This window comes from Nelusetta ayraudi, unplaced genomic scaffold, assembly GCF_046127955.1.
Source record: "Nelusetta ayraudi isolate G7.1 ecotype Tasmania unplaced genomic scaffold, CSIRO-AGI_Nayr_v1 ptg000005l, whole genome shotgun sequence".
Taxonomy (NCBI): domain Eukaryota; kingdom Metazoa; phylum Chordata; class Actinopteri; order Tetraodontiformes; family Monacanthidae; genus Nelusetta; species Nelusetta ayraudi.
In genome coordinates, this window is record NW_027466055.1 from 8,265,425 (window position 1) to 8,290,316 (window position 24,892).

Consider the following 24,892-nt stretch of genomic DNA (forward strand, 5'->3'; position numbering starts at 1 on the left):
GATTGCATCATGTGCATCATGTGACACCTATGTGCAGCCTATGTGTTGGGCTAGTTGTTGCTCAGGCTGTCCAGACAGTATGTGGTCCAGTTTCACAGAACTTTTTCTCTGTTTCTGTCGTAAACATGAGTGGCAGCTGATGAGAGTAATAATCCAAACGTTTAACATCTGAATTTTTTTTTCTTTTACATTTTTCTGTCTTTTATTCCACAGGCATCAGTTAACGCATTGAGTTCATCAATTATATTTATTTTTAATCCAATTTGCCACCGGGGGTCTTTTAATCTATTTTTTTTAATCACCATACAGCAAATTAACCTCCCTTCTGCAAAAAGTGAGAATAACAAACCCATCCATCTTAATAAAGATTAAGGAATTAAATCCTAATTAGCGCCGTCGGCAGTCTACATGATTAAACGCACCGACTTGGAGACAGGTCGGCTCAGATGGCCAAACTACCACCGAGCAGCACGGTTGGGAACCTCGGCTCACGGCTCGGTTCAGTGCGGACAAAGTCCCAGAACTTTGTTCTCTCCCCCCCCCCACCCCGTTTGATAAGCGTCTCTAAACACGAGCAGCGGAGGAACAGCACGCCTCAATTATTCTCTTTTCTCGGCACAAGGCTCCCTGGGAATTAGCGGCGCTGCTCTCTGGGCTCCGCTCCCTGCGTCTCCTCGGCAGGCACGGTGCGGAGGCTCCTGCCTTCGTGTTTTGACAAAGTGCCTTGTGTAAGCATCTGCTCAAGCACACGAGGATCGGAGCTGACATTTCAAAGCGCCGGTCCGAGCGCTTTTATGAACACGCCGAGTGCCTCGATTCCTACCTCGACGTCGTATATCACGCTCAATGACCGGCTGACAGACTGAAGGCCGTCCGTCATCGCCCACAGACACCCCCGACCCGGCCCCCCTGCTGCTTCCCCTGTTTGCATGCCTCTCAGCAGCCCCTCCCGCCCCTCGTCCCGACCAACAAAACCTGAGCCTGGCTGCGTCTCCATTTGGGGACGTTGCCCGACTCTCCTCTCCTCTCCTCTCTGCTCCCGCAAGACGTGCAGGCAACTTGGCCTTTTCAATCCGCGGAACAACAGACAAGGATCTCCTGCCGGGGGGGTCAACAGACTTCTCTGCTGGGTGCCTTAAACATGTTTAAGGCCGACTCATTGTGCGCGGAGGCGGGGATTTGCTAATCAGTTTAGGGCATTATCGTACACAAGGATTGGGGCTTGTTTTTCTTAAAGGATTATAAGAAGCATTTGCAACACACAAGAGGCGGAATACAGTATTCCTTAATTGTTTAAGCATGTGTGCACAAGTCAGGGGTAGGGTTACTGACGCGGACGTGAAAGACGAGAAAGAGCGTGAATTAGAATGAGAGCCAAACTTTAATAGAGTGACGACGCACGTACCCTTGTTTTCTGACATTTGGAGAGAAGTAACGGCAAAAGTTGCGCCAAGTGTTTCGATCAACACCGTCCGATAACTGGCGAGGAGGATTATTTATTTTTTTTTTTTGTAATACTCACGTCAAGTGTGTCCTCGTTGATCACAAGCATGCCCATGTTCTTGGTCAGCAGTTTGCAGGAATGTCCTGCGAGGAGGAAAACCGAGAGGGGGAAATTAAAAGGCGATACATATACGCTTCTTGTTTGAACTCACTGGGCGTCAAAAGGCTGGAAATGAGGAGTGAAAGCGGGTCAGAAAACACTTGACATGCATTAGACTCCCTCCGCATACGAACTTCAAGCGGTTGCTTAGTTTTGACAACTCTCCTGACTTTACAGCCGAAACGCATTTGCAGACGCGGATCAAACAGAAGGAATGTAAAGAGAGACGTGTGGGGGGGTGGGGGGGGGCAGCAGGGGTCTAGAGGTGGGGGGGGGAGCACTGAGTGACCTTACAGTATGAAGTTCCAAGGCGTTTTTCAAAGGACACCAAAATTAAAACGCCACAGCTCAGAGCCGCCGTCTCGGGACATGACTAATGAGTTTGGTTTACAAGGGTTTGTCAGTTTCCTGTTTTAACAGGCAGTTACAACCCCGAGTTACCCAACACGGCCCTCTGGGGAGAGTACCCCTCCTCCCCCGCCGCCCCTCGTCAGCTCTTGGCCCAGGACAGATGCTCAGGGTCACCGGCAAGGTGGTGGTGGTGGTGGTGGAGGAGGAGGGGGGGGGGGGGGGCCCTCCCGGCTACGGGCGAAGTGTTTCAGGAATCGAGAGAGAAAGCCGTCGTCCCGGGGAAACCACGGCGGCATGAAAAAGGCTTGCCATCTGCGGCGCGACCGCACAAATACTTGTGGCCTTCGACACTTTGCTCCCGTCTGGAAAAAAGATTCGGGCTCCCTTTCAAAAGTTGCGACCGCGGCGGCCGCGTCTCCAGAGCGCGCGGGTGGTATTTTCTGAAGCTTGATATTAAAAAATCTGAGTCCGCGCGCACACGAAGACGCGCAGTCCAATGTTGAAACACAGGAGGGTGCGCCGCACGCACACGCACACACACAAGGAGGCGGGGGGGCTTTGCATGAGGAAATGAGAAGGTTTCACCTCCTGAGTCAAAACCAAACAGGGTCGAGGGTCTGGGGTCTGGCAGATTGTTTTCTTAAGCGCAAAGGTGTAAACGTCAAAAAATTGGCCAATGTGTGGGGGGAAGAAAAAGCACCCCCACCCCGCCCTCCATTTCAACACAGCTTTGCCGCCCCCCCCACCTCCCTCAGTGTCAGTTCCTGCAACAGGCCTTCCGCTTAATGTGTTTACCTTCAGCTCATTTGACTGCAGTCAATCTGCCCTTTTCTATTTCACCAGAGAGAGCGAAATTCCTGGCCTCTCTCCATCCCAGGCGGAACTAAACACTGCTCCCACAGGACACGGTGATGGGGGGCGGGGGGGTTGAGGAGGGGGTGGGGGGGTCAAGAAGGAGACTCGAATCCCAGGGATCCCAAATGCAATGCGAAGTTGTAAAAGGGCAGATATCACAGATTGCACCTCAAAAACCTTGAGAAAAAAAATGAATCGAGAGGATCTGGACAGGAACAATGTGGGTTTGGGCGTGGATCAAGTGAGGCGTAAGATTTCCATCAACTTTTTGATATGTTGCTGTAGACATGATGGATTCAAACTACAGGTCTTCAATGCAAGAGCGCTGGTTATTATTATATTGCGGCAGAGAGAACTACAGGTGTGGCGTTTTGGAGAGAAGCTTGTGGTTAAAGAGAATAGAGAGTAAGTGAATTTGAGCTTGTGGACTGTGGATGCTCCAGTTTGTTGATGCATTTTAGTTTCCTTGTGTAAAGGAAAGTTGAAATGCACTAAAAAAAAAAACACACACTTTTTCCTCTCTTACAGTCAAGTTCAAACTCGAATATCACACTCAGGACGCGTTATCAAGGTATAATCCTACCGGAAAAACAGCAAAAATGTTGTTGCATTCCTCGTGTTTCCAGATGCATGGCTGTGTTTTATTCTCTGATGTCTCTAATTCTCCCCTTCTTCTTTGAGCTACTCCAGCTCTATCTAATCAACAAGCAGGAACAGCTTCCCCTTCAACTGAACTGAAACTCTGGCTCTGATCCGTCTCAAACACCTGGAGTATCTACGCTCCCGTCAACAGGAGGCTGAAAGCGATGGAATCACCACCAGAACAACATTTCATTACTGAGGGTCAGTTCCGTATTAATTAGAGCCAAACTTCTCAACCTTGACAGCCAGAAGGCTGCGGCTGTGATTTGTTTCGGGCCACACTGTGAGATTTGCAGAAAGGTAAAAATGTGCACAGAGCAGTCAAACTGCATAAAACAAGCTCGACAGTAAGCCGTCGTATTTACAGGCAGGAGACGTGAAAAAAAAAAAAAAAAAACTTCCAGTGAGCATTTCTGCAGAGTTGCCTCACATCTGGGCATGCCGGTGGGCACAAAGGGCTGATTCAGTTGAGTCTCAAGTGGTAGGTACAGCCACAACTGAAGGCACCTTTAAAAATCTTTTATATCGTACACACCTCATATATTTTCTCGGCTGTAAAAAAAAAAAAATATTAAAAACTACCCCTGTGCTGTATTAAAAGTCAATCCCGTTCGAGTATTCGGTAACATGCGAGAGCTGTAGTTTCACGGTGGATTCTGAGAGACAGAAATAAAAGTGGCGGGCCGGGCCGGCGTGAGCAGTTCACCTTCCTGATAACATCTGCAGAGCTAAAACGCCTCCGGGAGCGGCAACCGGAGCCAGACACACGGGAGCTGCCTCCTTTGTGTACACACGCATGTTTTTTAATTTCACGTACGGGCGGCGCGCTCGTATATCACGTAGTGCCCGGCGACAGATGAGCGGGCGAGATACGTGTGACAGAGGAGCATTGAGGCGGCCGGGTGGCCCGTCTCTCTGCAGGGTGAGGGATGGCCTCGGAGCTGCTGACGGCACTACCTGCTCCAGGCCACGCCCAGTGACTTTCCACTCGGGTTTGGGACCGTGTGCACAAACTGCGCCACGTCGTGATGAGGAATATTAATGGCGGCAGGAGAACGGGGTGACGACAGGGAGGCAAAACCTTTGTTTGGGGGCTCTGCTTGATTTAAATGCATGATTAATTATCTCAAATAACTCATCTTTAGCGCTCTGTTAACAGCCTGCAGCAAAAACATGCTTCCCTTCCATGTCTGGAAGCAGAGGGAACAAGAAATATCTTTTAGAGCATACGGAACAAGGCCGTCTCAAAGGTAGAAAGCAAAACCCTTCTGGATGTGTCCTTAGTAAAATCACAATAGGCACACAGTTGCAGTTGTGTCTTTTAGCATGGACATACTGCGAAGTGGAGCGAGGGAAATTATTGATACCTCTAATTTGGAGCTCAAGGAGACAAAGTAGAGACAAATTATTGTTAGGAAAAAATTGCATTAAATTTTACATTATATGGGACTTTCAAAGACGCACATTTAAAGCAACAGGTCACGGCAACGTTTAATCTCCACTGTGAAAGGAAAGATAATAAATAAAAGATTTCTGTTGACTGAGTCCCTGCCGTGATAAACCTGCACCACGCTTGCCCCACTTACCGATATTAATAGCCGTCTCCTGTTTGTCCCCCGTCAGGATCCATATCTTGATGTCGGCTTTCATCAGGGTCTCGATGGTCTCCGGCACCTTGTCCTGCAGCTTGTCCTCGATGGCCGTGGCGCCCAGCAGCTGCAGGTTCTGCAGCCCGACGTGAGCAAAAGCAGACGGGAGGAAAAAGGAGCCAGTCAGCGGCGATCAGAGCTGTGGCGGCGAGGCCTTTAGAACGTCAAGTGTCAGAAAAACATGTGCGCCGGGATTGTGTCACTCGGCCGGCCGTGATTTCCCCCTCATCAGCTGCTCTTGTTTATCACGTACAAAAACCACAAAGAGCTTTTTTTTTCTCCTTTGAATCAGGGTGTGTGTGTGTGTGTGTGTGTGTGTGTGTGTGTGTGTGGGGGGGGGGGGGGGGGGGGGGGGTCAGATTTGCTAATGCACCCGTGCATGTGCATGCACATCTGCAGACACCCACCTCTCCTGCACAAGCAAGGCCGCACAATACGCTCAGTGTTTTTCCTCCAGGAAAACTCGGGGAGGTTCTTTGCGCCTCAATCTGGGCCAAAACAGGGTCAAATATTTGACAAGCCCCAGGGGTGGAGGGGAGCCGGGAGCCAGCGGTGGAGGAAAAGCAGGGACAAACTCTTGATATTGTGACCCCGAGCCCCCTCCGGTTTTGCCTGTGCATCTGTAGGGTCCGCGCGCTCGGCTCGGAACCACACAGGGTGGAAAAGCAAGCCTGGAGGGGCGCGAGTGGGCCTTTATTGGACAAGCCCTCATTTGATGTGGATTGTTCAATTGTTCCAGCGGTTGGTTTTTAAGGCCCTCGTTGTGGATTACGATACGAGAAGCACTTGGATCAGGATTTCAGACGCCAAAGCCTGGGTGGGACCGGCCCACCGAGGGACGCCGCAGGATTCGGCCTGCTGCCAGTCAACTGGCCATCGTTTGTGGACATAAATGTCATTTGCAGCTTCATGTTGCCGTAGCAATGGCATTTATCGCACGTTTGTCGAGGAAATAAATGATGTGCACGCAAGTTATATGTGAAATTATTATTTAAATTAATAAAAACACAGTCACTGAGTGAACAGCTGAAACATTAATTCATGACAGATTCCAGAAAGCTCTCCAGATGATGTTGCTGAATATTTCAGACCCCAACTTGCTGAGCTAAAACATAAAAGTCTTGAAATAATAATTTCAGAATTCTGTGTGTAGTTTTTTTCTTTTTTTGCTGTAAGGAAGCTGTGAAAGTCATTTTATAATAGAACACTTCTGGGAGGGATTACATCAATGAATCATTATGACTTGGACTGCTGCTCTTCCAAAGCATTACGTAATTTAAAATTTCAACAACAAAAAAAATCCATACGCTAAATACACTGCGCCTTTAAAATAGACTCAATGAAAAAAAGATAACACCAATGAGCAGTAAGCGTTCAAAAAACAAGCAACTTCATGCAATTTTATTGTGTGTCTTGCTGCGACGCCGCTGCAGCAGCACCCCCATGTGGCGCTGCTGCACCCGCATCTGAACCCGGGTGGGCCCCAGCAGCAATGAGCCCTCACACCCTGGCAGCGCCGGCGGCCCACTCTGCCCATTAAATCCTCCTCTCGCAGAGCTTTTATGTTTATTTCCAGATTGATTGCCTCCATTTGTTTTGAGCTGCCGTGAAGAGCGTGCCAAGGGCTTGATTTACGACTGTGGCTTCCTGTGTTTGACTAGCACTTCCACGCGGACCCACTCACAGGAAACAAATTCTACCTGCCGGTTAGAGGGGGGGCGGGAGGGGAATGGAGAGGGACCTAAATTTCTCTCTGCTTTCCATTTCAAGGTCTGATTACACTTTCCCTATTAATTATAGAGTTGAGCCTGTGCCCAGTCTGGAGTACACAGAAGTCCATCAAGAAATACAGTGTACGTTTGAGCCACTGGACTTCAAGTAAATCCACCACCTAGGCAGGGAAAAAAAAACATTCCTTTTCCTTTCCAGAGCTCATTGTAATTCAAACTGCGCTGAACATAGCAGGTATTCATGGCTTTCAAAAGTGGCGACAACCCACACACACACACATATAGACGCACGCACACACACGTCACCTTCTCTATGAGTTCGTAGCTCTCCTCCAGCTTCAGGGCTCTGTTCTGCAGTGAGGTAGAGGCTCTGCGCTGGATCTCCAGCCACTGCTGGTAGGACGACTCGCTCACATCGGCCACTGCAAAGCAAAGGGTGCGCAGGCCTGCGGGAGGAAAACACCAGGAGTCAATGTTACCCTAACACAGAGATAGGCTAGTTATCTAAAAACCCATCACTAACATATATAACTACAGTAACCCTCTGTTTACAGCCTCCAGCAAAAGCTGTAGCTGCCTGCTAAGACCACTAGTTTGCTGGATCTTTCACGTGTTTGGAAGGGGACGGAAACAAGGTGGTCTCAGAGGGCGGTGCCAGCCCCTGGCTGGGCAGTGGTAGAAGAGGTGTTTGTGGTGTTGTGGTATTTGGCTAATTTCTACAAATGTGTGTGTTTTCATACTTTTTTTTTTTTTTAAGAGGACAGCAAGTAGGCTGCGTTTTCATATTGGAGCTTTTATTTATTATTGGTCTGATTTCTAAATTTTACACCACATTGTTGCCAATCCTTCCAGATGTTCAGATTATGTATTTAATAAACCTACATTTCAAACTGCAACGCTAATTGTGCTGCTAGGTGTGACACAACTAGCATAAATATGTCACAAATCAAATGATATGATAAAAATGCAATCAGCAGTATCAACAACATCATAATTTCTGTTTGGTGTCACAAGGGGGCAGTGTTACCACAGAGCAAAACGGCCCAAGATGATCCCCCCCCACCCCTTAGCTTCATTCCTCCAGACTGCTGCTGCTCCTTCAGCTTCCTCACACCGGGATTATCAAGTTTCAATAATTTCAAATGTCATGACGGAAAAAGAAAAATTATTTATCTCCTGCAGTCGACAGTCGACGATGAGGCAGCGACAGCAGGCGTGAAGGTGTAAGGAAAAACAGTTTCCCTATTGTCCAGAGGATGGCGCTGTTTGCCCACTCACCCTCGGTGGCAAACTGCTCCAGGTGCTTCAACGTGATCTCTTTGTAGCGGGAGCTGTCGGCCAGACGGTCATAGATCACCGTGTCCTGACACACACACACACACACACACACACACACACACACACACACACACACACACACACACACACAGCGGTTAATGGCGCACAGAGAAAGAGAAAAAGATTCTGGCTTTTAGGGGAGAGAAGAAAGACATTGTGGTGCATTTCTATTCAGAATGAGACAAACTCAATATCAATTGTCTATTGATGATTTCTCCAGGCAGTGTTGTCTAATAGAAAAAAACCCAACCCAATCATCACCTCAGGACAACAACGTGACAATTTCATTAAAATTCCAAGATGTATTTTCTATTTTTTTTTTTTTTTTTTTAACTAATCCATCATGAACACCATCATGTGGACTTCTACATTCACATTCAGCTGTGAATGTAGCTGGGAGACGTGTTTTCCCGAGGCTCCCACTCCTCTGACAGCCGCGTGTGAAACGTGGCTTTGTGCTGCTGGCCGCCATAAAGATTCCCTGACAAGAGGCGAGAGGCAGCGGCTTTCAACACTCCCGTGTTTTCGTTGCCACCGGCGGTGACGGGCTGTCACGGGCGTTGCCATGGAGACAGACGGACAGACAGTCAGACACTCACGGCTCCCTTGCAGTAGAGGCGGACCTTCCCAGATGGGGTGCGCATGATGACTGACATCCTCTTCCTGGCGCTGTGTGGCGGGAGATGGCGCAGGGGGTGGGGTGAGGAGACAGAGAGAGGGTGAGAGAGAGAGAGAGAGAGAGGGAAATGACACACAACGAGGTGTTGCAGCAAATTATCACCCCCACAGCCCCCCTCTTTTCTTTTTTTTTTTTTACAGCTAGTGTTCACCTGCTGGGGCTGAGAAGTACAAAGTGGTGCGAGCAGATGTCACACCCAGGACACACTGTTAAATACGGCAAATTTGGCGGGCGAAAAAAATGCAAGATTTCATAGTAAACATATCTGATATTTATTACTCATCCGAGATCTGCGTAATTAACCGTACAGTCTACAATTCTCCAGAGAGTCGGATATGTTGCCCCCTGCTGTTTTGGGTTTGGGTACGGAGCCACATATCGCTGTTTCAAAGCACAGATAGGTAAAAATGAATTTGCAATATTACTTAATTACATTCATAATTTTAACTCAGAAGTCATAATTAGATCAAAGTATCTGTTGATGGTGTTCATGAGAAATGTCATCACAACCAAGAGACCTGTGATCTGTTATGAAAAATGATCATTCGGTGCTGGGAAAGTGATGGAGTGATTCAGAATCTTGAGGTGGTGACATTTTGGATGAACAGATTATGGACGGAAAGAAACAGAGGAGCGTCTGTTTATTATTTGTGTTGTGTACTTGTGCTGGTGTGAATAGATGCAGTATGGGTGTGTTGTAATGTGATGCATGTTGTACTGTACTATTAATTTGTGATAACAAAAACATCATGCGACCGTTCGCTCCACTTGCGTGCACTACACTGGAGTGAAAAACAACAGAGAACGACTGAAAGCAAGTTTACCTGGTGAACTCCAGCACGTGGAGCAGCTCGTACTTCTCCTCTTTGCCGAGCTGCATCGAAAGAGACGCAACACGTCAACACACGTCAAGCGTCTTATCTTAAGCAGGAGATGTCAACGCCGCCGCTGTACGCCCATCAGCCGCTAATTGCGATCGTAACGTGTTTATCAGTTTCCCGCGCCGGGCCGACAGGAGGAACAATAACGAGGCCCGAATTCAATTAACTTCCTTAAGTGTAGAGGAGGCAGCGGCGAAGGGTGGCGTGATTAAAGAGACGCTGAGAGCTTGAGAAGGCCTCGCAAAGGTTAAAAGGATTACAGATGTAATAAAGAAATGGGGGGGGGGGACCGGCAACGTCTTCTTAGCGCAGGGAGAGGAAAAAATAATAAGGACGATGGTTTTGGCCTTTCTGAGCGCAACGTTGAGGTTAGCCAATTAGAGGGGGACAACAGGAGGAGCGAGAAGAGGCTGCATGTGCTCAGCACATTAGCACAGCCAATTATCAGGATGTTCTGCAGCTTTTAATACTGATTAAATAAGGCAGTAATGGCTCTATATGAGTGTGCACCCTTCCAGGGGTTTACGGTCTGTTGTGGAGCAGATCAGCGGAATAATCGCCAGGGTACATCGATCAATCTTAGTCGAGTCTAAGTGCACTTTTCATTCTCATTAAATGAGAGAAAAATCCCAATTTTTATGCTTCCTCTATCATTCACAACATCTGTAGCGTGTATTGACAAATCACAGTTTGTTTATTTGTTTGCCGGAGGTCATGCTGGACCACCTAAATGAAACATTAATCGCATCGATTCCTCGCTACTGTGGATTGCTTACCGCCTCCACGATGACGCTGTCGGGGGTTCGTCCAGAGAAGACGAAACCAAGGTTCCGTGCCGCTCTCACCAGAGCTCCTTCGTCTGGAAGACAAGCAGAGGCCCAAGCGTGGAAGACAATTATTAAAGAGATGCTGGGAAAACGGACATCTTTGCAGTAATTTTCCCCCTCAGGGGATCAATAGTTTTATTCTATTCTATTCTAGTTTATCCTAACACTGAAATTCAACCCTGTATTGCCTGTGTTTTCACATTTCCCCCACTTTACATCTGATCATTCATACATTTCACAGTGCCAGAAGTGAAAGCGTGTGTGTGTGTGTGTGTGTGTGTGTGTGTGTGTGTGTGTGTGTGTGTGTGTGTGTGTGTGTGTAGGAGCCGGGCTTGATGCTAAATGTTACTTCAGGATGCTGCAGGGTGAGAAAAACCTCCTAGCTTCACTAACCTTTTAACTGACTGGAAGCGATGCAGAAAGGCGCAGCAGCACGCAACATACATACTAAATGTTAGAATATTATTACAAAAGCTAAACAGCGCACATTTGCACAAGAGCGTGGTTCTTTCCGCCTCTCGGATTGAAGAAAGTCGGCAGTCGGCGCCCTCGCCGCCGAGCTGCAATTATCAGAGTGTCGCTGGTTCTCCATGGAAGTAACAGGAAATGAAGGGAGCGGCCCGTGGCAGCAATTGTCTGCTCCTTTGAGAGTCATTATTTTCAAAGATATCACGGCTGGGCAAAGGGATTTCTGGCCCCCCACAAACTCCCTCCCACCTTTTCGGTTTCAGCTGGTTTCTCATTGCCGCCGCAAATGGAACAGACCCAGGATGAAGGGTCAAGATAAGAGCGCATTTTCCTCTCAACAGGATATTTTGGTTTCTAATACGATGCCCCTGCTCGCTACCTCCTTCCCTGTCTGGCGCTAACGCAAACGTCTTTATGAAATACTGCTACCTGGAAGCGGCGGTGATGGGCTCTGTCGCCCGAGACGAGGAGAGAGAGAGGAAAGGGGAGAGAGAAAAAGGGAGAGAGAAAGAGAGAGAACCCTGCATGGAAAATTAACTTTTCTCCTCAAATATAAATCATGGGGCTTAAGAGCACCGAACTGTCCCAAAGAAAGCCAGAGCTAATTTTGACTGCATCACTGACTCCATTAGTTAGAAGCAGGCGGGTCTTCTGACGTGACAATTTTGAGCTGCTGAATGCAAATATGAGGGTTTATCGTTATTCATCCTGATAAACTCAATTAAAGCCATTGTGGAATTTCCTGAAATATTGTAATAAACACCATGCACACTATGTATGACCGTCTCTGCTGGCAAGTGAGTGTGTGATGTACCTGGGGACGCGGCCTGGTAGGTGATTTTTCCTTCTGCGCACTCAGGGACCGCGGTGTGACAGATAGCCATCATGGTCATGAACTCCTGGATGACAGCAGCCGTGGGCTGCAGGAAGCGGTGGACAGAGAGAGAGAGAGAGAGCGAGAGAGAGAGAGAGAGAGCACTTTGACTGGAAACGTTTGTGCATAATACATGTCACAACATAACCGAGGCCCCCCCCCAACAAAAAAAACAAGTGGGCAGAGGCACCGAGGGAGGACAGCAAGTCCAGGACTCAGGGGAGGGAGAACGCCCCCTGAAATATCACCGGGTGGAAAATAAAAGCATCTCAACGCCTTTCAATACTTCAGCGCACGTGTAGTTCGCCGGCGCCGGTTTGCATCAGGCTGAATGACTGCCGGTGAAAAGCCAGCCGGGCAGCCGCTGACACACGTTTACTCACGCGTCAGCGTGTAATCCACACCCGCCTTTAATTCATGAATAAAAAGGCCTAACCCTATCGCAGAGGGGGGCAGCGTACGTTAATGAGGGGAAACGCATGACTAACTAGCCGAGAGGTAAACTCGGGACGGGCGTCTGTTTGGGTCCGTGACTGAAGCGGTGGCGGCAGCAGCAGCAGTGGCGGCCTTCAGATCAGTCGGCCAGAGATATCGGCTGCCTCAGGGCTGCACCGGCCTGAGTCACGCAGCAAAATAATGGCTCGTAACATTAACATCCACACTGGGACGAGCTATTTTTTTCCAGCAACATTACAAACAGCTACAAGAAAAGAAAAAAAATGATAACAAACTTTCAAGGACGGTTTAATGGAGAACCTACAGCAGAGCAAGTACGTGACTCCACTTACATCAGACTATTAATCACCGGCGTTTGATCTTCTCCTTTCTCTTCAAACACACACACACACACAGCGTTATTATTAAATTTGCTCTCATTCCAGGCTATGGCCTCTCTGATGAAAGGTCTCCTAACGAGGAACAAAGGAGCAAACGAACGGTGGGGAGGAAGAGGGAGATTAAAGGTCCTCTCACATGAAAAAAAACAAACAAAAAACAAAAAGAGAGTCTACTAGAGTCCAGGTGGCTGCGAGACGGCTGCGCTGCATCCCAGCAGAATGCTAATCTGCCGTGGCCTGACAGGTACCTCCAAAAGACACCACAGCAGGCAAACGAGCCTGGTTGTTATTGCATTAATTCCTTCTCTTTCCTCTAGTGGGCCACGGTAGCGACTAGTGAGGGCCTGGAGCAAATGAGGAGAAGAGGAAGGCTGTGTATGGATGCTTTCACACATGGATGGCTTGGAGCACGGATGTATTATAAGAACTGGATACAAACAGAAGAAGATTAGGGCCACAAGAAGAGAAAAAAATTAAGATAGAATTAATTTTTTTTTTCAAGCTTCCAATTCAAGAATAAAGTTAAAATTTCGAGATTGAAGCCAAAATTTGGAGAATAAAGTTGACGTACAAAGGACGAAATTTCGTAAATAAAATTGAAATTTTCATCGAGTGATCAACTAAATTGACATGAATGGAGCCCTATTGGTTCCCTGGGGGGTTCAGACTGGAGACGTCATTCCGAAAGACGTCATCCCCTCATGCAAACCCGGCAAAGGCACCCCCACTGTGGAACAATACGACCAAGGCCAGACCGCCATTCCACTCAGACCCTGCAGCGCTCCGTCTGCAGTCAGAACGCGAACAACCAGCAGCCAGAACGAAGAGCCTTGAGATCCGCTGCCTGGCAACCGGCGCCGTAAAGATTGCTTGTCAAAGTGGATGATTTGGTCCCACACCTTCTTCATGTTCTGCTGTTCAGCAAAGCGTTCACCGCTGTTCTCTTTCATTAATCCTTCCACCGTTTAAAAAAAAATAAAAATCTTTCTTCCTGCAGTACCTTCTGTCCGAAGGTCAGGAATTTCGATCGCTGCGCTTGGCGACGCTAACCCTCCCTCCCCCAACTGATTTTTTTGTTTTTGTTATTGTCATGATGCTGTCCGAATAATGCAAAGTGACCCATGAGGGCTTCAGACAGTGATGTAAAGCATTAAGGAAGGCCTGGAGGTCAAGGGAGCTTTCCAATAATGAATTGAGAGTACAAACGGAAGGTAATTAGCAAATCGATTCAGAATGAAAAACCTTGTGCCGAACAAGGCAAGAAGGGCACCACTGTGAGAAAAACAAACTAAGTGTTTCTACTCTCAGACCAGAAAAGAATGAAATGTAAGTTGGCCAGTTTATTAACTAAGCCTGATGCTGTTTGTGGTAACCACTTTCACATTTCTCTTGGAGGTTTTGATAAGATGAGTAAATGGTCCCCCAATATTGATTTAGCAGCTAAACAGCAGGTGTTGGCAGTTGGAATGATGAACTCGAGAAGCCTCGACTCTAAGTACAACTTTCATCCGCATTCCAAAAAAAGTTGCTTGCGTGCATTGTTTGGTGGGGCAGTCCGAAAACATGCCAATTGGAAATTATAAATTGTCCATAGGTCACAGCACCCAGACCAGGGGAAGGCCACGAGACACGAGATCGGTGGTGAAAGTGAAGCAGACCTCAGACAAACTCCGAGCGTGCAGAGACTCTGCTGTCAGAACGGAGAAGGCGCGGCGGCGGCGGCGGGATTACGAGTCTTCCTCGGTGGTGCTGCTGTGCGTAATTAGATGTGACATTGCGCCTCTCCCACGCTGCTCTGCAGCCGGGCTCCTCAAACAGTTGATCAATCCCACTTTCGGCCCGTTTCATTAGAACAGGTGGTCGGGGTGCTAATGTTGCCGAATATATCTAACCTATATCAACATTCAAATTGATGGCGCCGGCAGCAGAGCAAACGGCGGTGGATGTAAGAGCCGTGTGACCTCGTCTTATTTGAATGAGCTAATTACATTGTTTGCTTCTCTGCATTTATGAGGTTGTATAAAAAAAACTGCAATCCACCCTTCAGTGGGATTTTTAATCAAACTGATATTAAGCAGTCGGTTCGTCTGTCACAACACGATGTGCTAATCCAGATTTAATGGCCGCAATAATGACGGCTGCCATCAAACATTAGTGCCTCTTCTAAAATTCATGAGACACAGTGCAGGGGCCGGCGCACGTGGCCCCACGTGACAACGCTCCACCGAGGGTGGCACGGAAGACGTTACACAATCTCACGCGAGTAGATTCTTAATCCCTCTTAATTTTGTCCTTAAGAGCAGCCAAGCAGGGGGAAAAGCTGACATTACTTACGTGATTATTCTGGAGGTTTTCCAGTAAACTCGGGTCATTAAAGCCGGCCTCGTCCGAGGAGTGCGTGCTGTGCCTGGAAAGAACGAAAGAAAGAGAGAAAAGAAAGAAAAAGAAGGAGAAGAAGACAGACAAGTCAAAAACAATGGGACGCCCGAGGCCTGGGTGGCCAGACAGAAGATGTCGAGTGAAGAGCATCAAATCACTCCGGGCCAATCAGTGCTAATTTCAACATCATCAATCCACAAGGTGGATTCTTAAAAAAAAAAATCACTGCTGTTCCATGTTTAACGGTCCTACAAATGCAAATGTGACTGAGCAGATCAAACTGCAAAAAAAACACATTTTTTATCACCTCTGTCTCTCTGAGGAAATAAGCAGCACTGCGTGCCAGACAGGCTTTGTTTTTTGTTTTCTCAATGAGGAAAAGGAACAAACCGGTCAACACACAATAAAAACAACAACAAACAAAGACAACATCTAATATTTTGATTTGTAAAGGTTAGGCCACTGACTACTGTTATCAAGTAGTTTGTAACACGTTGCAAGGGTTTGATCCCCAAAGGAAAAAAAACTGCCTCGTATGTAGACAATATTTTCTTTTGTTCCATAAATTCAAGACAAATTAAATTGAAAAGCCCTTTTCCAAGTGAGAGACGGCCCATCCAATTTTGCACCGGCCCACCCAAAATCCAATTTCTCCCTTCGCCGCTGGCACAGACGCAGGTAGCGCAAACATTATTGACATTCCCACTGAAAAGTATTAGCAGCAGTGCAGACGGAACCCGAGCTGCGCCTCAACCGGAGCGGCTGAATATCATTTACAGTGCCGCTGTTTTGTATTCTGACCATGTAGCAGCAGCAGCAGCAGTAGCAGCAGCGGCAGCAGCAGCAGTAGCAGCAGCAGCATCAACAACACAGCATCCTTTGGATGGGAAAGAAAACAACAACGTCCTGCAACGGGACTCCGTCTTTTCACGGCGCACAAACACACTCATTTACTTTATCCTTTCTTTCTCCGCATCTTTCACCCTCATCAGTCACCGCTGAGGTGATAAATGGCATTTCCCTTTGCTGCAGGAGAAAAACAATGCAAGAGGAAGCGCCTACAGCCGCGGCAGCAGACGGGGCTCCACTCCTTCTGGCAGCCGAAACAGGCCGTATTATTCAGAGAGCGATCAAAGCCAAGGCCTAATGAATTACTGGAAATTTAATTAGACTCTCATGCAGACCGGCAGTGCTCTCTGTTGCTGGCAAGGAGCGCAATAATTTAATATTGGCCAGTCCATTAGGGAGGCAAAAAAAAGTTGGAAATACTAGATTTTGGATTGTGGAGGAGGCCATTTTATAAATGATGATAAAGAATACATGTATATATATAATTTTTTTTAGCCCTCAGCTCAACGTTGTGGATCAACATGCAGCTCTGGGGCCACAGTGGGGCCGTGTCAGCAGGCATCGGTTCGCCCTCCTGAGACAGAAGGAGGTCCATGGATCAGGTGACCGGCAGCTCCGTCTGCTCCGCTGGACCTTAACAGAAACGTAGCCGATGCCGCCATTAGTGGCCGGAACTCTCTCTGCTGCTGCAGGATTCGCCGTCCAAGCCAAGTCCCCCCCGACCGGCAATAGCCCCGTCTGCTGTAAACGGCGCTCAGGGAGTTAAAGACACTCTGTGCAGAGGGAATGGAGGAGTTTCTCGGAGCAGTCGATAGCTCCGCCACGCTCACACTGGGAGCTGCAGAGGAGCGGGCCAGCACTTATCACACTTAGAGTCCGCTGTCAAATTTGTCAGAGGGGGATATGGAAAACAGATGCTTTTTAAGTGGCCAGCTTCAGTTTTTTTAAACCGTTCCAAATTATTTTTTTTGTCCTGGCAACACAATGTTGCTCCCTTTTTTTAAAAAACTGACTTTGGTAACTTTAGTTCTAAAAAGGTGCAAAACACATTCAGTCCTCAGTATTATTATACTGCAGAGATGGTGTGTTTATCATTAACATCTGGCAGTGGCCATATGCATTGATTGACGGACTGACAAGCATTTGAGATGTTTTAATTATATTTCAGTTGCGCCATTCATCATCATTTGGCCAAAATCTAACCAAATATAAAATTTCTGTTTCTGACATCTTGCACAAAGCTTCTTCCTGTCTCTGCAACGCATCACGTCGCTGATGAAATTTCTGCAGCGCAGGGTTGGGTGGGGCAGGGTGGGTCACTTATCGATTATCTGCCAGCGCTCAGGGTCCTGTCACTATGGGAACAAGGTTGCTGGCTGTTCACAGTCAATAAGCCGGGACTCGTTGCTGATCAAATCTGAAGCAACACGCTGACCATGAGGCGGATGGAGACGGATGCATCTGCAACTGACCTACAGCGACATGGGAGCAAACCTCTACTGGGTCTCACCAGAGAATGAAACTGTAACTCTGACCTATTTTCCCCCCCAAAAATAAAATAAATAAAGATGAAGAAGAAAGCTGTAAATTTGGGTGTAGCGGTGAGGGAGACATGCATTCAGAGGAGCCGACAACCTCTTCTAAAGCGGCAAGACTCAACATTTCAGCACATTATATATTAACACACAGGCTCTAATCCCCCATGCAAAAAGGGATGAGACACGCCCATGCTGCAGACTGTTACTCAACACTGGGGCACAGGGAATCGCAGAACTAGGACTGTGTTAGCGAGTGCGTTTGTGTGTGTGTGTGTGTGTGTGTGTGTGTGTGTGTGTGTGTGTGTGTGTTTGAGAAAGAGAAAGAGATACAGTCAGTGGGAGTGTAGCAAACACCTCCAAAGTCGGTCCAATGTGTGGAATGTGCCGCGAAAGCTTCAGCCTCAACACACAAATAGAACACAAACGCTTTCAGGTGCAGCAGCAACGACGACAAGCGCCAGCAGTAGGAAGAAATCCGCTTGAATTCAATCGGCAACATCGATGGTAAAAACACTGGTTAGCACTGTTTCCTTTACACTGACAGGTACACATAGAGGTACAACACGTCTCGAAGAAAGAGAGGGGTGAGAAAGAAAGAAAGAAAGAAAGAGAGAAAGAAAGAAAGGTAGGAAGAAAGGAAGCAAGAAGGAAAACACAACAACAAACACACACACACCGAGGTTTCGAGTCACACAGTTTCCACAAGGCAAGGCAGCACTGATACATCACAGGAAGCCAAGACTGCAAGTAGCTACTTCACACCAGTCGTCTTACCAGTCGTCCTCTGCAAAACTACCCTCCTCAGCCTCAGCGGTGTGGCTGCAGGGAAAGAGATTGTCCGGTTTACTCTGGCTCTACTGTTCATATCGAGTGCAAAGGTGCTGGAGTGGTTAGTGGATGGGACTGTTGGTTTGTCTGTTTGTTAAGAATGACACGGGTTAGAAGCCGGGTAGAAAGACAGCCGGGGTGCTGGGTGGTTAGCATGACGCAAGGTCGCTAATCAATCTGACTTACAGTGAAATCTGACAGCAGACGGTTGGTTAGTTGGGTTTTATTCTACTCTACAAACAACAAAATTTGCTGATCATAACCAAAATCATGTCCATCTACCACAACAACAACAACAATAACTGTCAAGTCTGTCTCTCCACAATAGTACATAAAATATGTACTATTATAAACCAACAGCTGGACAGCTACTACTCTTTTTTTTCTATTTTGAATTTGCACTAGCAGAGAAAAGTCATCTTGCAATTCCTTCTCATTTGAACATAATTGCATTTTTTTCTTCATGTGTCTGGCTGTGTTGGGGCCTTTAGACATTCCTCATGCAAATGTGCACTTCAGACTAAATCAAATTAACATGTGTAAAAGCTCTCAAGTGTTTTCAGACTCCATTGCGTTCTAACATTAAGTGACGTCGTTATATTGCTGCACCGTCACTCTGTCACTCTGCAGATAAAAGCAGATATCATTAAATTCGTTTTAAAAAGGCACTTCTGTGCATTTGTGGTTTTCTCCAACTACAAATTTGCCCTTCTATACGCGCTGCTTGTGTCGGGACAAACTACTCTGCAAACACCTTTCCCCGGGAAGCGTATCGACGCCGCCGTGAAGAGTGTTAAACCAGCACGCGCGGTCCGAGAGGTCGTACTAGGCTGAAATACGCTGACGCCTCTGTTCCGGCAGGCTGACTGCAGTGTTGGGGGGCAGGGGGGTCACGACAGGCTCCACTGATCGCCACCGCTTCTGATTGTAATGCAGCACCATTCACACGTTGAGCACGCGCAGAAGTCAACAACGTGCCTGTTGGGTCAGTTCTGCCTTTTTTTTTTATGTATTTACACATGTGTATTAGTACTTCTTTTTGAGCATATTCAAGTTTCTGGATATTTGTTTTCTTTGAGTATTAGGCTTGTATTATTTTTCTTATTTTATTTACAGTATCTGTGCTTTTTTTATGCAAAAATGAAGAATTCAATTCAAATGTGCGTGTATCCGACATCGGAGGAGAGAAACATCTATTTTTTCTTGAAAGTAGCTGCTTGTAAGAAATCATCTGGTCCTGCAGCCAATGAATCAGGCGTGGGAGGACGGAGGGAGCCTCTCTAACCTAAACAGAATCTCTCCTTGAGATTTAAATCCCACCCAGTGGAATTAATTAATGTCTACACCCCTGGGCTTGGCTTTATTAATTACAGCAGCTCTTAATTTGTGCTGCGGATACAAGCGGGCAGCAGCGTCGCCGGACCGTAATGTGCGTGTAGGAGGAGTGCCAACAAAAAAAAAGAAATATCCTCTCACTCTCGTATCTCCGTATGTATGTCTACAGGACATACAGCCAAAGTAAAAGAGCAGCGGAGGAAACCCACAATCACCGTCTTGATGACATAGTTTATCTGGAGCAGCAGCTTCTGAATTATTAAGCCGCCCTTGAATACTGATTAGGGTTGATGTGCGATGTGTCATGAACCCAGCGCGGCCAACAACGCTCTGGTGATGAAGGATTCTGTCAGATCTACAAAGACCACAAACGACACAAACCCCTAATGCAGCTGATCTTTTGTCCTGTAAAACAACCACTAATGAGGTTTAATAATTGCACTGTGCAGTTGCATTTCTAACTGCTGTTTTGCTTTTTGACTTTCCTTTGTTCTTGTCTAAATGAAAAGAGCAAAGAAATGAACCACTGACGCTTCCTTCCTCCTTCATACCTGAAGAGGAAATATTAAATCAAAAATCAAGAGGTGTGAATCAGCAACACAATTTTAGGTGCTTTCACTGGTGTGCAGACCACTATTACCATTACCACTGTTTATTCAGCATCATCCAAAAAAGCTTTTCCTCATATAACTTTTTTTTTTTTTTTTTAACTCATCCATATTTATCGGCTGCGTAAGAGGGAGTTCTTGTTTCATGGACTCAATGGTTCACATCTCTAGATGGGCCGATGAGGAAGAGTCTGTAGGCAACATGCAGGAAAGATGGGTGTCTGTCCCTGACTGCGCCACCCACTACCCCCACCGTGTCATAAAAACATGACTCTTTTATCGTCACATTATCAGCATAACTATTAATATTAAACCAGAGTTCACATTTGTGACACAGGGATTGGCGATTAGAAATTGCTATCTTAACGATAAACGATGCTGATACTGTTTTGTTGCTCATTTTCGGGTTCATCAATCACACTGATAAAAAGCAAAAGGAAATGTCACACCTTCATTTGCCTTGGTTCTGGTTCTACTCAGTTTTGCACTCACGGTGCGATATAATGAAACATAACTGGGGTGGGAATTAATATCACACTGAATTAATGGAATACTGAAAATGAACATTTTTAAAGCGAAGACCTTCCCATTGCTGGGGGAAAGGTTTATGAGGAGGGTAGATTTAGTCTAAATCACCTTGTTTACAAGCCTGCAATATTTTTTAATCTACTGGAAGGAAGGAAATAATAAATTTATGGAGTCAGTTTTCCAAATTTTTCCTCTGACATGAAAAATGATGATGGCAAGGTTGCAAAGGAGAAAATAAAGTGCCTTTGCCTGCAAACCTCTATCCTTATCTTATTTATAGTGTATGTTGAGAGGAGCTCTGGCGCAGCTGTTAATGAGAAGGCGAGGGAGGAGAAACACCAGATGTACCGTGATGCACTTTCGGCACTTTACGATGGGTGCGAGGGAGGGGAGAGGCTGAAGGGATGCAGGGGAGGCGGTGGGAAGAGAGGAGGAGGAGGAGGGGGAGAAATAAAAAAAAAGGAAAGTGTAAAGTACCCGTAGGCGACACCAGCAATGGTGCACTTCTTAAACTGCATCACGTTGCAGGTCAGGGTCCCCGTCTTGTCGGAGAAAATGTATTTCACCTGTATGAGGAGAACAAGGAGATTCACTTAATTGCTGGGTGGCTTTTAATTCCGCTGGAAGGATCTTGAACTGTAACCTTGCGCAGCGGCTACATTTTCTAGTTTAAATTCTGAAATTTTTCTTTCGCTCTCCCAAAGTGAAGCGTTTTCAATCGGCCTTAAGCGTGATTGGATTTGAAAACCAATACGGAGAAAAAGAGGAGGGAGGTACAAGAAAGATTCAGATGTGGCTCTTGGTTGTTTAGTTGGCATACCCTTGTTTGGAAAAAATCTAATTTCATCCTTCACCTCAATAGGAGCTAAAGGTACCAGGCTAAACTGTTATACTGCTAAACATATCTAATGGGTGGGTTTGGATGTGATTGACATAAGCATCATCCAAACACCTTCAGAGCTCAGACTCCTCTTTTATAAATATTTTTCTTGGGGATCATTTGCCAGCTGAATATGTAAAGCAAATCGCAATATAAAGTTTCATCCGATTAGCTTACCTGGCCCAATTCTTCGTTAAGATTGGAGGTGCGAGCCATGGCAGGTGTGTTTGTGGGCTCGTAGAGCATATCCGTGTCCTAAAGGCAAAAAACAAAGACAGCTTAACCAAAGAAATACCAAGAAACCAAGAAATAGTAGTGTTGTAGTGTTACCATTACTTGGTAACAATACAAGCAAGTATTTCTTAAACTTTACATAAATATATAAGACTGAACCAAGTCAGGCTGTTGGAGAAGAAGGCAACACAGAGCAGCCCACAGTGATGCTAAAAAAAAAATCTTCTTTAAAATTTAATGAAGAATAACTTCAGGCAAAAGAAACAAAGTGAATCCACAGCTGAAGTATTTAGCAAAGTTGACCTAGTTTCCAGCAGATATGAGTGCAATGTTCTACATGTTCATTTAATGTTTTATGCAAGTCTGGACTCAGATGTGTTTGCTTCGCACAGTGAAAAAAAACCCCCACAAACCTCAAATAATCTAGAGCTAAAGGGAACTTATGGATGTGTAGAACTGTGCCTGCAATAATCAAAGCATTGCTCCAAAAATATCTAGCTTTGAAGCATTTCCCCCCCCCACACACATTTTGCAACAGAACAGTGCACAGTGGACTTGGGCCACACGACAGTGCAGACTTTAGCTGCCACTCACCCAGTTGATGAAGAAGGCCTGAATGAACTTGATAACCTCCAGTGTGACCAGAAGGCTGATGGGGATCAGGTTGTTGAACAGGATGATGAAGGTGAGGAAGTTGAGGCCAAAGTTAGCCGCCCCACCATCTATCACAAGATGAGTTTCAGGTAAAGGAAAGCAACACGAGAGAGCTGTCAGCGCTGCCTCACACTCGCCAGCTGATTCAAGAAAAAAAAAAGAAAAAAAAAAGCCCAAAGCTACTCCCAGCTAACGCCCGACATTATTCCAATCCGAGAGACAGTCTTGGAATAACGTTGTGCATTAGCTGGAATTAACCATTTCTTCCACCCAACCTCATCCTCTTCCACCACAGTAGCTCCAATTTAATGTCCCAAAAGATTCAGAGGAACAAAATGGGGACCGAGAGTCTCTCAAAAAATGTTATTGATGTCACTGCAGCAGCCTTGGCATCCAGCATGATCCAGGCAATGGATTCCACAAAGCACTAATGCGAAATGATGCTGATCCCGCCCCCTCCAAACAAACAAACAAACAGAAAAAAGGCACCCAGACAAACGGCAATGATAAAATGTGACCCCCAGCTGACACCAAACATGAAGACAGGAGGGATGTGATTTACCTTTCCTCAGCTCGCCGGAGGTGCAAATGTTACCTTCCTCAACCCAAAGCCGTGACCTCGGCAATGAGGCTGATAGCTCCCCGTGACAAAAAAAAAAGATTGGCAAAAACCCAATGGATGGAAATGGATGGATGGAGCTACTGCTACAGGTGCGACGACACAAGGAGGAGGGAACACTTTGTTTTTCAGAAGTGGGGAGGAAGACAAACGCACCGGATGCTCTCAAGACAAAGGAGGGAGAATTCAGTCCATAGCACATTCTCAACCAGCAAAGAGTGGAAAAGAAAGGGGGTGAATTATGTCAGCAAGTTTGGGATGTTAATCATGGTCGCAGTAAGTCTTTTTTTTTTTTTTTTTTCAAATTAAAATCTCTAAAAAGCCAGATGGTTAATTGGTGTTATGCAAGATTTCTGCTTCCACGTGAGTTTTGTGATGCATCAGGACAGAGTCAATAATAAAAAAAAAAGAACAGACCACAGCAAACCAGGACATTCACAAGTCACATGACAAGCGCAGCGGCACTTGTTATGCAGCCATTTGTCACAGTGTAAATGCGCTTCTATTGCGGCGTGAACAGGGATTTGTGATTGTCTTGGCGGAGTGAGAGAACCAGACCTCCTTGACGTGATGCGAAATGCAGTGGTGCATCGAGTTTGTGCGTCAGCAGTTCCTCGACCAAGACCGTCAGCATAAATTCAATGACGAGGCCTCGCTAACTTAGTCAACCGCAGCACCAACGCGTAATAAATCAGCGTTTACTTGATTTGATGTTGCCAGAATGCATGAACTGTCTCAATTTAAGCCTAATTCGGGAATCGGGATTCACTTTGCATCAGCAGCCTGCAACGCATTATGGTCCAATAAGAATTTTGGAGCAAAATATTGAAGACGATATAATGATGTGACCGGCGGGTTGTTTTCTTGGGATTTGACAGTCGCCTCACCTCTCTCTTTTCTCACAGGTGTGACAATATGCACTGGACAGAGTCTCAACCGCTCCTCATGGAAAGTACAATCAGTCTCAAGATGGACAGCCTGCCTTATGACTTACACTCCCCTCGTCAGTCGGTTAGGCTAGTGGATGGGCTTAGTGGCGGCGAGGACAATATTGGATGCCTTGCGAACCAATAGAAGTCAATGCTCGGCGGCAGGAAGGAACAGTGTAAGTCGTAGTGCAGGCATTGAGTCGACCAGGGCAACAACTTGTCCTATTGGCCTTTCAAGGTACAGATTCATGGCCGTTGTGTCGCGTTGAGCACTTTGCATTCCAGAGTCGGAGCTTCATCGCACAGACGACACATGCTGACTGAAGAAAGATCACTATTTTTTTTTTTTAAGTTGTCAGTGTCTGTGATAGCAACCTCAAATTATGCCAGTTTCCAGCATAGCTTGAGCACACGTGTGGAGGCTTAGAGAGGTTTCCACCGCCGCCGCCCCCTCCCCTCCATGTCTCGTCGAGGAATGCGGACAAGTACAGAAGGCGGCAGAGACATTTAGAAAATGTCAACCCGTGCCCCGTGGGTTGAACCACATGTTGGGCTCCGGCAATAAACACGTAGAAAGCCTCCCACTACAAAAACATCCTGAGTGACGACTACCCCCCCCCCATTAAGCCATCACGTAAGCGATGGCATTTGTTATGTTGTAATGAATTTAAAAGTCAATGCGACGAGGATCCAACAACTCGGGAAATGCAAAGCGCTTAACGAGGCACGCAAAAAGAAAAAGAAAATGGAGGAAAGTGAGACACTGTTTGCATCAGGC

The 24,892-nt window shown here is 46.6% G+C and overlaps 1 protein-coding gene across 5 annotated transcripts in view; it reads right to left on the minus strand.

Annotated features, from left to right (window-relative positions):
- Positions 1–24,892, minus strand: part of atp8a1 (ATPase phospholipid transporting 8A1) — an 89,857-nt gene that overhangs the window by 35,441 nt on the left and 29,524 nt on the right. For 3 of the 5 annotated variants that reach the window (XM_076012094.1, XM_076012089.1, XM_076012119.1), the window contains 13 exons: positions 22,507–22,634; positions 21,856–21,933; positions 21,276–21,364; positions 18,274–18,318; positions 15,068–15,140; positions 11,838–11,943; positions 10,505–10,587; positions 9,672–9,721; positions 8,768–8,837; positions 8,109–8,193; positions 7,137–7,276; positions 5,038–5,176; positions 1,523–1,587 (listed from right to left, as the gene is read on the minus strand). In XM_076012094.1, coding sequence (XP_075868209.1) covers positions 1,523–1,587; positions 5,038–5,176; positions 7,137–7,276; positions 8,109–8,193; positions 8,768–8,837; positions 9,672–9,721; positions 10,505–10,587; positions 11,838–11,943; positions 15,068–15,140; positions 18,274–18,318; positions 21,276–21,364; positions 21,856–21,933; positions 22,507–22,634 — 1,151 coding nt within the window. The remainder of the gene's footprint in view (positions 1–1,522; positions 1,588–5,037; positions 5,177–7,136; positions 7,277–8,108; positions 8,194–8,767; positions 8,838–9,671; positions 9,722–10,504; positions 10,588–11,837; positions 11,944–15,067; positions 15,141–18,273; positions 18,319–21,275; positions 21,365–21,855; positions 21,934–22,506; positions 22,635–24,892) is intronic. The other 2 variants (XM_076012103.1, XM_076012110.1) reach the window with 1 other exon arrangement.